This window comes from Lissotriton vulgaris, chromosome 4_2, assembly GCF_964263255.1.
Source record: "Lissotriton vulgaris chromosome 4_2, aLisVul1.2, whole genome shotgun sequence".
Taxonomy (NCBI): domain Eukaryota; kingdom Metazoa; phylum Chordata; class Amphibia; order Caudata; family Salamandridae; genus Lissotriton; species Lissotriton vulgaris.
This window is the reverse complement of record NC_141692.1, coordinates 6,304,778-6,321,048: the sequence shown is the minus strand read 5'-3', so window position 1 is coordinate 6,321,048 and position 16,271 is coordinate 6,304,778. Positions and strand designations below refer to the sequence as shown.

Here is a 16,271-nt window from a genome sequence, read left to right as displayed (position 1 = left end):
AAAAAAACATAAAAATAAATAAACAATATTTTACAACTATAACATTAAATCTATTAAACATATAAAAAGAACACATATTATAATATAATTATATATAACAAAAACCTACAAATAATATATGAAATGAGTGAATACATACATTATTAAACAATAATTATTTCAAATAAGCACATATTAACACAGTATTTTTCAAAACATAACTGTATTTATTTATTTTCATATTAAAGAATTCTTAAGAATTAAAAACAAATAATAAACATTTATTGAATACCCATGTTGTATTACTATAATATCCACAAAACACCCCTAAATTAAACTATAAAATAATAAAACACAATTTAATTTTATTTTTTAAACTATTTCAATTTACAACTAATAATTAAATGAATAAAATGTATTTAATACCCACCATTTACCACTCTAAAAGTAAGAACAACACACAAAAATTAAATAATTACACAATATAAAAATCAAATAATTAACATTAATCAACAACTATATATTAATTGTTTAAGCACAAATTACTTTCCACCCTTTACTCATATAAACACCACAACATGCATCTAAAATTAATTACACAATTATCATAGGTTTTTACCAATTAACTAAATAAAATGAATTAACAAATTAATATTAATTAATAATAAATTGCTTTATACATTTAACACTGTGGGCCAGATGTAGGAAGCCTAATACCGGTCAGTAACGGCCGAAATTACAGAGTTACTGACCGGCATTAGACTTTTGGGATGTAGGGGCACAATTGGTAATTTAACCCCTTCCCTGCTGCCGTGGCCGTTGGCCGTCGCGAGCACTACCTTCGTAGTGGTACGCACGTCCAACAGCCGACGCGCCCCTGCCCGTGCAAGAGAATGCCAGCACCGCAGCGGAATTACCGCCGCGGTTAACGGGTTAAGGAATCAATAAATTACCGAATTCTTAAATACCGATTCGGTAAATTACCGAATCTTTAATGTAGGAAGCACTCAAGTGAGTGCTTTTCACTTGTAAGGATTCGTTATTTACCACCAACTACAAGTTGGTGGTAAATAACGAAAACAGTTAAAAAAGCAATTTTGTGCTTTTTTAACAGTGCCATGTGGCAGATATACATGCCCTTAGTGCATGTATGTGTGCCACATGTGCACCCACGCACTATACAGGGGTGCAACAGGGTGTCCATGTAACACCCTGCCATCCCTGTAGGTCTACCCCCTATTACCGATTTGGTATTTACCGAATTGGTAAGTCTCATTCATTCCTATGGGCATCCAGGCCAATGGGGAATACCGATTCTGTAAATATTGAATCGGTATTTACCGAATTTTACCGATTTGGTAAAATTTACCGAATTATTATCTACATATCATTTACCGATTCTAATATACCGAATCGGTAACATTCAGTATTTTAGAATCTGTAAATTATATTTACCTACATCTGGGCCTATATCATCTAAATTCAACAAATATTAATAGATAAAAAATATAGAATAAATGTAATCAAACAAAATTACACAAAATTAAAAAAATATATATATTGTTAACTGCTAAAAATAATCAAATCATTTTATATCACTAAATTACTTCCCATCCTATTCCCCTATATACCCACAACCTGCTACGGAACTAGAAACGCAAAAATCTAATAAAAAACAATGAATAACTACTAAAAATCTAAGTATTTTACAAAAAAACATACATCAGATACATATAAAACATAGACTAAAATACAATAATAAAAAATCAATATTTTTAACAACTATATTTTGTAAACAATATTTCACACTTAGATATTTTTAACATCGTTATTAATTACCTGAAATCAATATTCTTGACCATGAGAATTTGCATGTCAATATTTCTGACCCACTTATTTTTAACTCGACATTTGTATCATCATATATTTTTGATTCAATATTCTGTCTCTGCAACGCCCAAAATATAAACTCTTGCCACAGTGGATATGGGAGTGTCAAAACTGGGATTACCAAAAATAGGGGGCTACAAATATTGGTAAGTCCACTCAGAATCATAACTCCTGTTGTATTGATGTTTAGTTTCACAAAAGAATATGCCAATGATGACATCACAGATTACATACAGTTATGGAAACAAGTGGAAGCAATGTCTCTTTCTTTCCAGTCTAAGAATATTCCGGGTCTCCTCCGCAGGCGTGAATCAGATGAATCAAATGGTAGAATAGAGGCCCAATAGCAAAGAAATAAATGTAGACATTAAAAAGAAAAGGGATCAAATGGACCAACAATGATCTGCGACAACACAGTGGTGCTTAGTTGAAGTAAATGGCAGCACAAATCACAAATTGTAATCAAACTGTAACCCCTCCCATGCTCATGTCATGAGGCGCAGTGGAGCTGTGCTCATGACGAGCTGAGCTCATCATAACTGCTGCGGCCCGCCCACTTGCGACTAATTCCCCGCCTGTGCGGGCGTTCTATAGGAGTGTGTGGAGTCAAGACGAGTCCAGCTCGTCATGAGCACAGCTCCACTGTGCAGCATGATAAGCTGGGCTCATCACGATCACTGCGGCGCCGCGCGCGGCCCCTCCCCTCCGCACCATGGGGGAATTAGCCCAGCGTGAAAAGGGTTAAAATGAGGAAAATGGTAAATCCAAGGCAATCAATGCCCAGGTTTATCTTTTTCTTCATGCAATGCGGCAACGCAACCTGCTGTGTTTCGCTGCATGAAAGGGCGAGGATAGCAATGCACCATTTTTACCAATACATTGCCCATTCCTGCCTGTCCTCTCCTGACGCACTCAACGCTTCAAGATGCAAGGGTGCCTGAATTGCAGGCAGGACTATTTTTTTGTGCAGGAGGAGACCCTTCACCGGATTTACTAACATTTTTTTATCATGGCTGCCCCTCTTTTGTGGGTCATCCATACAAAACCACGCACTGGGCAATTTGTGCTGCCTTGCATGGCTTTACAAAAATAATGTACCCCACTGCATAGGCTTGAACTGCATTGTATTACCTTTTAATCCTGGGAGGGACATGGACATTGCAATGCCATTCACCCACGGATTTAACACCCCCAATGCCAGACTTACAAAGGTTTTTAAACCTGGGATTACGTGTAATCACCAGGCCTCCCCAGGAAAGGAGTAACAAGGAGAAAACAATGTTTTGTTGTTGTTATTTTGTTATTGCCTCGAGAGATTGTTTCAGTGCAGGAAGGCACTCCTTCTTGTACACAGTTACCCTTGTTACACAGACACTCTTGCAAATAGTCCATGGGTGCCCGAGTTGGTGCCAGACTCCCTGAAGTGCATCGCTGCTGTGAGAGGGCAGAAGTGGGCAATATCTTGGTAGATATGGTAACATGTTGCTCAGTACCTCTCACACAACGCGGCACAGTAAGCGTTGCATGGAAGGTTAGCAAATCTGGCCAGTGATGGCTAAAATCATGAACAGTACACGAGGGCAGCTTGTTGGTGTGTTGTTAACCAGGAGTAGTTCTTGGATTTTTGGTCAAATTCAAGTTACACCGTTGCAAAGATATTTTCACATGCATATACCTAAAAGGTGAATAATAGCACATATTTAAATACATTGCAAAAGTTCATTTACACTGAAAATGTGTTTCTTTTTCTCCACAGATAAAAATGTTTAGGAGATGCTTCTTGTACCTGCACTCCCCAATTCTTGGTATGTGTCTTCCCCCTGTACAGCTTTGTACCTGCCCTTGGTCCGGGTAAATATTCAGCGTGGGAATGAGACTTGCAAATGTTTGTGACTATCAACAATTTCGCAGGTGTTTGCATTTGTACCCATATCTCATTAATTCTCCACCTTAAAGGGCCCCCTCCTTGGTACAGGGAGTAGATTTTTTCGCACGTCAAAATACACAAACTTCAAAACTAATATTAAGTCAACAAGAACTTACAATGTTTTGACGCCACTTCAGTTAATTTTGATTTACTAGTGGAGGTTTTGTGGTGCAATGTTTACATGTTTTTTAATACCAAGTCCGAATTCGCTCTTGCACTTGTAAATCCAAAGATTTGTGCACTTGGGTTCAAGTTCTGTTTTTTTAATTCGATCCAAAGTCGTTTCAAATTGACATTTGCTCACTATTGAGAAACAATTCTTTCTAAAGAAGGTAAATAGGATGGTACGAGGCACATTTCATTACCTATACAAAACACAAGATGTACATTCTTTCCATCTAATGTGCATTGAATGCACATTGGTCACAGCCACTGTGCACTCTTCAGTGCTCTAACAATAGCTCAGCTTAAGTGGGCTCAGGTGTGGGAAGAGTCAACCTACCTGTGCTCAGCAAAGCAACCGATGAAAATCTCTTGGCCTGCTCTGCATTTCCGGCTCCCAGGGCATTGCCCACCCGGACGCTGGCAGCGGTGCCCATACCGAAGGGTACCTGTAAAAAAAAAAAACATTAATCTGGATTTACAGAACTGCGTCGAAAAAGAGTTAGGTTAACTTACTTCCGGTTCTTCCATGTAACATTCTTATGTTCTGAAATGAATTATTATATTTTTAATTTTCATTAAAGGAAATGTAAAACAAAATAAAACTATCAATTTCAATTTTAAAGCACCATCTGGGGAACAACCTCACCCCAGAGCTCAAACCCACAGCTGACGTCATTAACCATAGCAACATTCTGAACAGCTTCCTGTTGTTGGTTGCTACAGAAGTGGGGATAGGAAGAAGGAATGGGCACATTCACACTACACTGGATGGTACATTTAATGTGAAAAATATCGAACAATAATTACACATTTCGAAGCTTGAATACCAATGGGTCGAGCATGTTACAGAAACACAAAGGGGCATGTAGGGCAAACCGCCTGACATCTGTCCCTGCAGTCTGCCCACCGCGTTATGATGCTGCGGGCCAAGCCAACAGGCTCGAGGAGCCAATCGGAGCGTCAGAAGGCAACATAATCCCATGAAGACGGCGGAGTCAACCTCGGCACTTTTCCCAGAACCTTCCTTAGGTGTCCTTTCCGGCATGGAAAGACTGTCAGAAAGTGGCTTTCAGGGGCCCTGGCAGGGTGTCTCGAGCAGGGCATCCCTAGCTTTGCCCCCTGCCACAGGCCCCATAAATAATGAAATGCATCCACATACCTCAAACAGATTTGAATTTATTGTGTGTCTGTGAGTACCCTGCAGAGAGGTATACTCCATACTGCACTGACTACGGGTGGGCTGCAACACTGATTGTGCCACCCACAAGAATAGCCTGTCAAAAAGTCTCAAGCCTGCTGTCGCAGGCCTGTGTGGGCGCAAACACACTTATGCTCATGTTGTCCTTTTCAAACCATTTGCCGAAGCTGACCGGGACATTCACTTCCACTAGGACGAGCCCTAGGGAACCCTTGAGCGGTGGGGCAAGTGGTGAGGGAAAGACAGGGCAGGTACTCTTGTGTATACTCAGCCTAGGTAGGGAATAATCCCCACATGGGTTTCCCTACCCAAGAAGTCTGCTCTTCCCATGGGTCATCATGGGGGAATTGCTGAATATCATTTAAATGAAATTTTTAGCTTACAGCAGGGAGCAGCATCCTGGTGTTTTCAAACATGTCTTAAGTGTGCCATTGCAGGCCTGTGTGTGCACATTTGCACTAGTGTTTATGCATTATTGGGTATGAGATCCACACCAATGTATTCCATTTTGTTTTTGTCCCTTTCTTTTATCAAACACTTTCAACGTTTACGGCATGCATACTTTTTCCACGCTCGTCTCATTGCGCTACAACAATATCTGCAAGTATGGTGGACACAATTTCGGATTCACTAAAGCCGCACAGCCAGGTTCTGGATTAAATCCAATGAATCAAGCTCGTTACATTCTTAATTTCTTTTAAATTTTCCTCCTATATAGGATGAAATGGGAGCTGATGACCCAATCATTTGCAAGAGGGGGTTCAAAGCACCAGACCTGGAACTTTACTTTCATTGTGCACAGGCACATTTTCCAGTGTGCTGGATGGGGACTCTTCTGTATATGCCACATTTTGCTGTGGAGCAGGGATTCATGAATCCGGTTTCAACCACAGCCATCCTTTGCTCCTCCAAACAACTGAGAGGGACAAACCCGACGACAGTGAACTATAGAAACGCAGCCTGGCAGAACATTTCCAAGCCATTCCAAGCACACAGGCTATACTCCCCGCTGTTGGTAACATAGCATCACCCAGACCTAGCGGTAACCATGAAGCGGCCTGTCGACAGATGCTTAACATGAATGATTTCTATGACAAGGGCACATTCTGTACTTGGAATGCTTTTTTTTAGAGCGTCAGCCTACCTCAATGGAACTGTTCCTCTATGTTCAATTGCGCCAGGACGTAAACACAACTATACCAGACTTCCCTGCTGAAATTGAAACACTTGACCCCCTGCAAAACCTACTCCAAAGCACTAAACGAACACATCTGGCCTCTTTGCTATACCGCAACACCCAGACAAATAGTCCCACTATGCAACAGAAATCCCACACCCAATGGGTTGAGGGCCTGGAGACATCCTTTAGTGATGATCAGTGAGCAATGGAGTGGAGTGGTGTGGCTCACTGGTTAGAGGCGGCAGACCCGAGAGCAGAGAACGGCCTGGGACCAGGGTTCGATTCCCGACGCGTCAGGGTCTTGGACCAGTATCAGCGGACTTGATAATTCTCGCCTCGGTGCCTACTCTAATCAGGGATCACACTCGGCAACTCTGGGCATTAAGCTTGCCTCATCTCCACAACGGCCCCTCACAAACGCCAGGGATGCCTGGTTTCACCTTGGAGACTCCCAGGAGGGACTATCTCACAGGGAAAGCCAGGACGGGTTCCCCAGCGGTCTATAGCGCTACGAGGCCTGCGGTGCGGGTAGCAGTGCGCTTTACAAGATACACAATTTACAATTTATTTATTTACATACTGTTGTCAGCAAACAGGCAAAATGTCAGCAAGCAGTAGATTACGCATAATACACTTCAAATATCTACACCGCATATCTTATACCCCGGTAGGGCTTCATCGATTTAAACTCTGAGATAACGACAGATGCAAAAGATGTGATAAAGAAAGAGCAGATTTCCTACATCTGGCATAGGAATGTGAGGCTATTCAGAATATTGGACAGAAGTCCTGCAAGCACTGGAGGAGATGATTGGCTCCTCAGTCTCAAAAACTCCACTGACAACACTGCTGGGGTTCACAGAGGAAATAGAAACCTCAGTCAGGAAATGTGCGCCCCTTTGGCTGTTATTGGCCAAGCGGAGAATAGCTTGCAAAGGGGGAGGGGCAGAGGACCTAAGTTTAAGGATTGGATGCATGACCTCATCTAATGTCAGGATCAGCTGTTAGCATGCGCAGAGTTAATGCCAATTACCTCCAGACCCCACACTATATGAGACCCACTACGGAACTGCTTGATGGAACACAAACCAGATCAGGACAGCTCAGAGAAGAGCACACTAAATGAGCCTAAAAGCCAAAAGCGCCACTTTGGGACATCTGGTTGTGCTTGACCAGGTCAAAATCAAAGTTTCAGGCTGGATGCAATTTAGCTCATGCTTTGTACACTTAGAGGTAGGGACCAGTCAAATGTAACCTTCTAACCTAGTCACATTTTTGAGCTTTTTCTCTTGACATCGAACAAGGGCTCAGCGCAATGTCTTGGTCAACTCCTGGAAGTCTACTCAGTGATGAAAGGCTCTGGAGCTTCAGCAGGGCAGTCCTGAATCTCAGGCTGGGGTCTGATTTGCTGGGCAGCTCTCCCATATGTATCCAATGTTTCTGGGCGACAAACAGCAGGATGTCCCTGACCAATGGGGTCCAAGGTGCCACCCTGAAGTATGTCAACTTTTTAAATGTGTGACACATTTGTGTACAATTAAGCACTATTCCATTAAAATCAAAAATGGAAAAACGATGTCCTGAAAGATAAGACCTGGCTAAGCCAGCCCACTGGAGTGGCTAAGTTTCCCTAACACTCCTCTTCCAGTCCCTCTGCTAATTCAATTACTGGGGCTCCTGTCTGGCTGGGGGTGAGGATGTGGGGGTGAGCCTGTGTCCTGTCCTAAGTGTCATTCCCTTTTTGAATACCAGTTTGGCTACTCCACCCCCATCCTGCCTCTTGCTCTGCAGCTGCAGATCTCCTCCCATGAGATGCCCTTTGTCTATGTGTGGACACTTCACACCTCCGCCGAGCAGTCTGGTTCAGCCCGCTAAAGGATGGCCAAGCAGTAGAAGCTGCTGGAAGGATGGATTTTAGTACAACAAAAAAGCAAGTTCTATAACGTTTTTTCTGTGAAAGTTATAATCAATCCAACCGTGGCAAGCTGTTAGATTGAATCTAGCTATCAGTTTAATATTTTGAAGTATATTGTTCAGCTCACTCCTACCAATAGTTATACTGTATTAAAGTTTCCCCATGTTAGCTTATGGGGCCAATGTGCTACAAGGGGAAAGCATAATCAGCATTTTTTTCCTTGTCAGGGCACAAAAAACTTATTTTTTAATGTCCCTGCTTATAGTTACAAGGCACCAACAAGAGACCTTAGGTTTGACTTATCTGTACAAATAAGGTTGTTTAAGTCTTTTAAAGTACATTTAATTTCATATACTTTACTTTTAAAAGCACCACTGACTGTAAAATGGCAGCAGGTAACACAATAGTGCACACTTAAGCGCAGTAAATCTGTTGGGCCTTTAACGCTACATGCCCTACCATATATTAGGGGCTTAAAGTAGGTTGCCAAACCAATTGTAATTACACCTAGTTACCGTATACCTTTTACACAGAACACTGGTCTGGTTAACAGGACTCTGGGCATAATGAGAGTCAGTTACTTTCTTACAAGAGCACATCTTTAAACTACAGAATGTACACAAAGAGATCATACTCTATCCTTATTCAGGTTGCTCATTATGCATATGTTGTGCAATATGCCCTGTCACTAGTGAGATAATATATTTAGTGCCAGATGTATCAGGATTCCGTTTTGCGAATCCTAAATAGCGATTTTTTGCGAATCGCTATATAGAATTCGCAAAACGGAATGTATGTACAAAATCGCTATTTTTTAGAGATTCCTTTATATTCTGTATTTGTGAATTCGCAAATAAAGAATAATTTTCAATGCATTCCTATGGGCCAGGAGGCCCATAGGAATGATAGTGCAATAATTCTCAAATTGCGAATTTGCAATTTGCTAATCGCAATTTGAGAATTATTTCAAGGGCACAGGGGTGTCTCAAAGACACCCTGCTGCACCCCTGAAATTTACATGTGTGTGCATGTGGCACACATACATGCCCTATGGGCATGTATGTGTGTCACATGCCACCCTCACAAAAGCCAAATAGGGCATTTTTAAAAGAAATCGCAAATTACCACAAAGTACAAGTTGGTGGTAATTTGCGATTTCTTAACTCAAAATCGCAATTTCAAAATGTGTCATACATTTCATTTAAGGAATCGCAAAATTTGCGATTCCATAAATGCTGTGGCAAAATAAGGAATCGCAAATAATTGCGATTCCTTAAATTGCGATTTTTTTCATACATATGAAAAAATGCAAATCGGCCGTCTGCGAGTCGCAAAAGCCTTGATACATCTGGCCCTAAGTATTTTATAACAACATAGCTGAGGTCATAAGTACTGCATTTTCTAGGCCATCTGCTGATAAATGACAAACACCTCGACATTGTGTCCAGGGATCTCCAAAACTAGTTCTACTAGTACTGGATGCCGAACACTTTTGATTGTGAGTGTAAACACTACAATAAAATGAATATAAAACAATGCTCTTGGAGGGCTGATGCTGTCATGTAAAAAGTGTGCTCTTCCCCATTGAAATTCTCCAGTCTTTTATAAAAATTCATTGGAAACCTATAGATCAAGACATTGCTTGGGTTGAACATAGGATCTTGCCTCTATATATTATGATGATATTTACAGTTAACGCATAAAAGGAGATGTCTTACCATGTAAAAGATAGTTACGACCTGGTACAGGACAGCCTGTGCTCCTAGCTCGGTTACACTGAGTAGACCTGAAAAATGAAAGCTGATTCAGAAGGATAGTACATTTGAGAAACGTAAGCCAAACACACTTAAGTTTCCATAAACATGCTTTTTTAATAGCCTAGAATATTCTCTGATGCTGAAGTCTACCCAAATCAATCACAAATGGATATCATTACTCCAAACTCCATACTCTATCTCAAATGTAAACTTGTGTTGAGGCAAACATATCTATTAACTTTTTTAGTTTCAATTTAACAGTTTGTGAAACAGGCAATGCACAACTTGTCTATGTGGTCCTCACAATAGTTTCTCAGACACAGTAGTGAATAAATGAAACATGGGCGCAGATTCACAAAGGTTTGTACGAATATGTGTAGAAAAACTCAGTTGGTACTATTTTATGCACTCTGACATGTCTTTGTCTTTGTCTTAGTGGAGTGGTGTGGCTCACTGGTTAGAGGCAGCAGACCCGGAAGCAGAAGTCGGCCCGGGACCAGGGTTCAATTTCCGGCAGGGTCATGGACCAGGGTCAGCAGACTCGATAATTCTCGCCTCTGCGCCTACTCTAACCAGGGGTCCCACTTGGCAACTCTGGGCATTAAGCTTGCCTCATCTCCACAACGGCCCCATCAACGCCGGGGATGCCTGTCTCCACCTTGGGGACTCCCAGTAGGGACCATCCCACAGGGAAAGCCAGGACGGGTTCCCCAGCGGTATACAGCGCCAGGACGCCAACTGGCAACAGTGCGCTTTACAAGTAAAACATCACATTTGTGAATCTACCGAAAACCTGCACTCAGTATATTCAGTTCATGGTTATAAACAACTAGTACAAACAGAAAGGACTGTTCCCACTGCACTTTTACTGATAGAGATTTGAATGATTTAGGGTTCATTCACAAATGAATTTACGGGTACATAAAAAGAGTACTTTTTTCTACTACTGTATTCATGAATTATTTCCTGTACTCATAAATTATTGTGTGAATCAACTGGAATGTTATGTCGCTCTATAGCCAATAGCATGGTTAGATCACAGGAATGTGTACATTATGAAGCAAATAAAAATCATCTTGCATGTTATTTGCCATGTTAATGGGCATGTGTCTACATAAGGGCTGGCATGTATCATAATAGACAATAAGGGGCTTATTTAAAGTGCCACAGCACTTTTGCCGCGCTGAGCTGCGCCATTTGAAAAAATGCAGGGATGCTTCGTATTTACAAGAATACAGCAAACCCCTGTGCTCTCCTCTGTGCTGGTGAACAAACAGCAGCTGCGCACCATGTACATGAAGGGACACCAAAAATAATCATTAATGGCGTTTTGCTACATCTATGTGGGCTGCAGAATGCAAAATGGTGTGCTCATCCGACTGAGGTGTAACAGGAAAAATATATTTATTTCTCCTCATTATTTGTTCTTCCCATGCACATAGAAAAGGGTATGCTGCTAGGGACTGTTTTTGTGCAAGAGGGTCCCCTTTCAGAACAAAACAATCCTGCCAGTAATGCAGGCACCCTTGTAGCATGAAGCAAAAGAATGATGATGGATTCAACCCAGATTTGTGAATGGTGGTGAGTGTCTGAAAAGCTTCAGCACTCCGCCCATCATATCCTTGTCTGTGCTTTGTTCACCCTATATTGCCAGGATACGCCCAGACGTGGGTCCCTTGCTCACTTTGCCACTACGAGTTCAAGCTAGCCTGGCTGATGAAGGCTGTTAGCTCAAAACCAGTCCACGGATGCTTGTTTCCGGTTTAGAGAAGTCCTGGATTGGCAGTTCGGACTGGACACAGGGTCAAGTAGTCTGATTTGCCTATGGCTGGGTCTGAACTAAGGTGGCAAAGTGAGCTAAAGAACAATGATGGATTCAACCCAGATCTGTGACTGGGGGTGAGTGTCTGAAAAGCTTAAGCGCTCCACCCATCATCTCCTTGTGTTTGTCTCCTTTATAACAATAACAGGCTCAAGTATGGTAAATTTACAATGCTCTCTCCATTGAGGAACGTTACTCTTTTTGACCACTACGGCCAACACTACGTTCGGCTTCATAGGGTTTCTTGAAGTTGCTACAACTATTTCTCCATCTTTTGTTGGAGATTTGGGGCCTCTAGTGGGAAGCGTGATTGTCCACAGAGCTTACTGTTCTGTGTCCTCTACATCCTCTAAGATCCGCAGGTTCTTGATTAACGGTTGATGTCATCTCCTTCTAGTTAAGAAGGACACCATTGTGACTCTTCCCTCCAATTTTTCAACACAACTATATAATTGGCAGATTGACATGATGACACAGTTCTGGAATTCAGCAAAGTTCAACTAGGCTGCAGCAACTTCCCTGGTGGGCTTCTCAAAGGTCTTCATTTTATTCCCCAGGTACGTATAGTTTATCACATCCAGTTACCGAAAAAACAATAAACTCCATCTTGTTTTCCGTGTGTATCAGGCCTGCCTCTCCCCAATGATTTTTGGTTAATTTGTTCAGTGATTCAGTTCTCTGCTTCTATTATTCAAATATTCCATCTGTGCTCCCTCCTTCTAGCTGAGTCTTCTCTGCTGGGTGATAGTTGTTGTGGAAATAATAACTTTATCCTATTTTGTCTCTCTGTCTCTTATTAGTGTGCTTTTCTAATTGGCTACTCTGTGTTTTTGTTTTTAAGGGTTAAAGCTCAAACTGTGCAACATTAGACTCTCAGCATAGCTTCTAAGCATCTTTCACCATTATTAGCAAGTGGGGGGATGTCCTACTATGAGTCTCAGATAGGCCACTGCTCGACAGGCTCTTATTCCACCCTACCCTGATTCTCCTCTGCTCCTGGCACCAGCAGGCAGGCATCAGCTATCAGCAAGAGCTAGACTTGCATCAGCAATTGGCTTCATGGGTTGTTCTCCATCAGCTTGAGTATTACTGTAAGCATTTCTGGACTTGTGTGCACTATTCTTCCACTTGGACAGCAGTCCTTGTGCTAATCTACCAACAATCACTATGAAGAGAATAACTAAGTCCGGAAATTTAGATGGACCCCGGATCACATCCTTTGATGGACTGCCAAAATGGAAGGGTTATCGTGAAAAATTGGGTTGTTGGTTTTTTGGGGGGAACCCTATTCAAACAACAGCACCAATTACAATACCTAAGTAGACAAACCTGCCATTTCTACCTGCTCTCAATCAGAAGTTAGCAAAAGGTGACCCAATGTTATCGTAAGGGAGAGGAAGGCCTCACAGTAGTGAAAAGCAAATCTAGGAGTTTCTCACTACCAGAACAAATCTAAAAGTACATGTTCAACTTTTATATACAATACACCCTGCCCTAGAAGCTGTTTAGGTCTGCCTAATAATTGACTTATCTGTAATAAACAGGGGTTTTTGGGGCTGGTAAATGGATTATTTTGCCAGGTTGAAATGGAAGTTTAAACCTGCACCTGCAGGCTGCAGTGGCAGGCCTGAAACCTATTCCTAAAAAGCTACTTAAGTTGGGGGAAGACCCTCTCTGCAGGGTGACCCCCAAACCTTTTACCTTTACCCTCCACCTTTTTGCACAAATTATTTTTGTTGGCCTTAAGGCTCTGTGCACTTGACAACTGCTAACTAGTGCTAAATTGCTTTTGCTCTTTCCCTGACCATGGTTAAATTGGTTGTAAGTCCCTTATAGGGTTGTATACCATAAACCCAGGGCCTGTAAATTATATGCTACCAGTGGACCTGCAGCACGTACTGTCACATCCACTTAAGTAGCACTACAAAACGTGTCCTAGGCCTGCCATTGCAACCAGAGTGCAGCTTTACACTGCAATGTCCACTTGACATTTAAACCCCCTTTCTGAAGCCTTAAACTCCCCTTTTGTTACATATAAGGCCTCCCCAAGGTAGGCCCAAGGTAGCAAATTTGGTAGGGTGCTGTTTAATTAAAAAGCTGGACATGTACGTTTAGGTTGTTCATGTCCTGGTAGTGAAAAACTCCTACAGTTGTTTTTAACTACTGTGAGGCCTACTGCTCCCATATGATATAATTGGGGATTCCTTATTACATTTAATAAGCTGAAATTGTTAATTGGGAGCAGGTGGTCATATCATATTGGGTAACTATGAAATAGTAATGTTAAACCCTCTTTCAAGTTAATTTCGTATTTCTATTGCAATTAAATGGGTCTGATAAAAAGTTGGCAGGTTTATGCCCTTGGTCTTTTCCTGGTTTACATGACTGAATATAGCTGACAGTTAAACTTTGTGATTTCCTCCCAGACAGTCATACAATAAAAGGAGCAGGTGTGCCTCAATGGGCATTCTGCTAGCAGGATGGGAAGGGGGCGGAACTGAGCAGAGACCTACTTACAACTGAATAGCCTGTGCTCTGCATCCGCTCAAAAGACCTAACGACCCTGCCTTGTTACTGCACTGACGCCTAAGTTTGAAGCAGTCATATTACAGAAAATGTGTTTGTTCTCGTTTTGACTGAAACTATACAGGAGTTGGCAATCTTAAGGAATAGGTTTTTATAACGTAGCTGACATTGTAGAGGTCCAGTGTTTATACTCAGTTCTAAAGACAAGTAGCAACAGTTCAGAGGTAAGTATTACACCTAGATGTGTAGCTGTTATGTTTTAGATAACATAGATACATCTAGGTTAACAGTGGCCATGTCAGATAACACAGAGCATGCCTAGAATAGGCACTGATTTACTGAATGGCAAGAACACAGAAGCGCGCCCTACCTAAGCAAGTAGTAGGTGTATTAGCGGGCTGTCATTTACAACCGTGGAAATGTTGGCTGTATTTGATGACATGAGGTTTCATCTCAGCTGCAGACAAGAGTTTACACCTAGCTGTCAGTGGTGATTTTAGAATACAGGAGCTTACAGCTGGCCTGAAAGTGTTAGTGGTTGGAAATATAAGTTGGGCGGCGGAGGCAGAGTTAGAAGGCTCACGTTTTCACTGGCAGTGGTCAGACTGAATGCCCTTCTTTTACATACACCTGGCCTGACTGACCCTGTCCTCAGTAGGTTGGTGACATTTCTAAATCAGATCCCACCCTCCCTTCCAATACTTTAGAACAGATTGCAGTAACTATCTGTAAGGATTGAGTCATAACTGAATGTTGGACAAGCCATGCACTATCAAGATTGAGTCCTTTCTGTGGGTATTTTGGGCAGTAAAGTGTTTTTTCCATGCCGACCGAGCATGAGATCAAAGTTGGTGTGCCTACCAATTCATCAAGCAAGCATCACCACCGCATGTGTTGATTGTTAGTGCTTCTCTATGTGTGGCAAAGTCATCCTCTGAGAGTGTGACTGACTCCTCCACATATATACCTACCTTTTTGAAATGTAAGCTAATCTGCTTCTGAAGGAAGGGAGCTTAACTGTGTTTCCATGGGCAAATATAAGAGTACACACTAGAAAAAAATGCGCAAAATGAAAATTATAGAACAGTTAAAATCATTAAAGTAGTTTTTTTCACCTGTAAGTACAGTCCCAATTTCGTAGATGCTCCATTCAAAACACACTGTAAGAATGCTGGGAACAGCCAATGTAGTGATTGGGCCCCAGTTCTGAAGGCATTCCCAAGACCAGCCTGTGAGGGCAGAAAAATAAAAATTGTTGTTCATTCACTACTAATTCCCAAGATGGTTTAAGGTAGTATCAAAAATGATTAGTTCAGTGTATAACGTAGACTTTGTACTGAAGTTACACTATAAAATATGATGATAGTTAATAGTGAAGCATAGCTCCTAGGCAGATTTTTCTCTGCACCTAGCTGGTCAGAAACAGGCAAAACATTCATCTAGGAGTGTTTCATTTAGAACATGATTCAAGTTGAGTTTGTAGAGCACTTATGAACATGTGTAGAGTAAATGTGCTCCCCACAGGAACCTTTTAACAGGCATGGATAGTCTCACACCACACCCACCTGCGCACACACCCATTCTCACTTCTCCTTTTGTCGGAGGTTTTGCTGCATTGAAAGATGGACATGATTTTTCTACTGCAGGCCTGGCTTTCACTGTTGCAGGGTCCCCAGTACAGAGGTAAATGTAATTCTGAATGGGGATTCCCACATTGTTTATTTATGTAATATGGTACACTATCCTAGTCTGTGCCTGGTGCCCCCCATTAAAGGTGTGCCTGTAACAGACAGGGGTGCTGTGCTATTTTAGAAAGTATGACCCCTTGGGACGATATTACAGAAAGTGCCACAAAGGTGAAACTGGCACTTAACCCAATGGAAGGGGCCTCGAGTACTTATGCAGGACTGTC

General features: G+C 41.8%; 1 protein-coding gene across 1 annotated transcript in view; it reads right to left on the bottom strand.

Annotated features, from left to right (window-relative positions):
* LOC147718107 (multidrug and toxin extrusion protein 2-like) overlaps positions 1 to 16,271 on the bottom strand; it is a 464,065-nt gene that overhangs the window by 179,370 nt on the left and 268,424 nt on the right. Inside the window, exons 9-11 of the mRNA XM_086919190.1 lie at positions 15,475 to 15,588; positions 9,973 to 10,040; positions 4,299 to 4,407 (exon numbers count right to left, since the gene is read on the bottom strand). Coding sequence (XP_086775316.1) covers positions 4,299 to 4,407; positions 9,973 to 10,040; positions 15,475 to 15,588 — 291 coding nt within the window. The remainder of the gene's footprint in view (positions 1 to 4,298; positions 4,408 to 9,972; positions 10,041 to 15,474; positions 15,589 to 16,271) is intronic.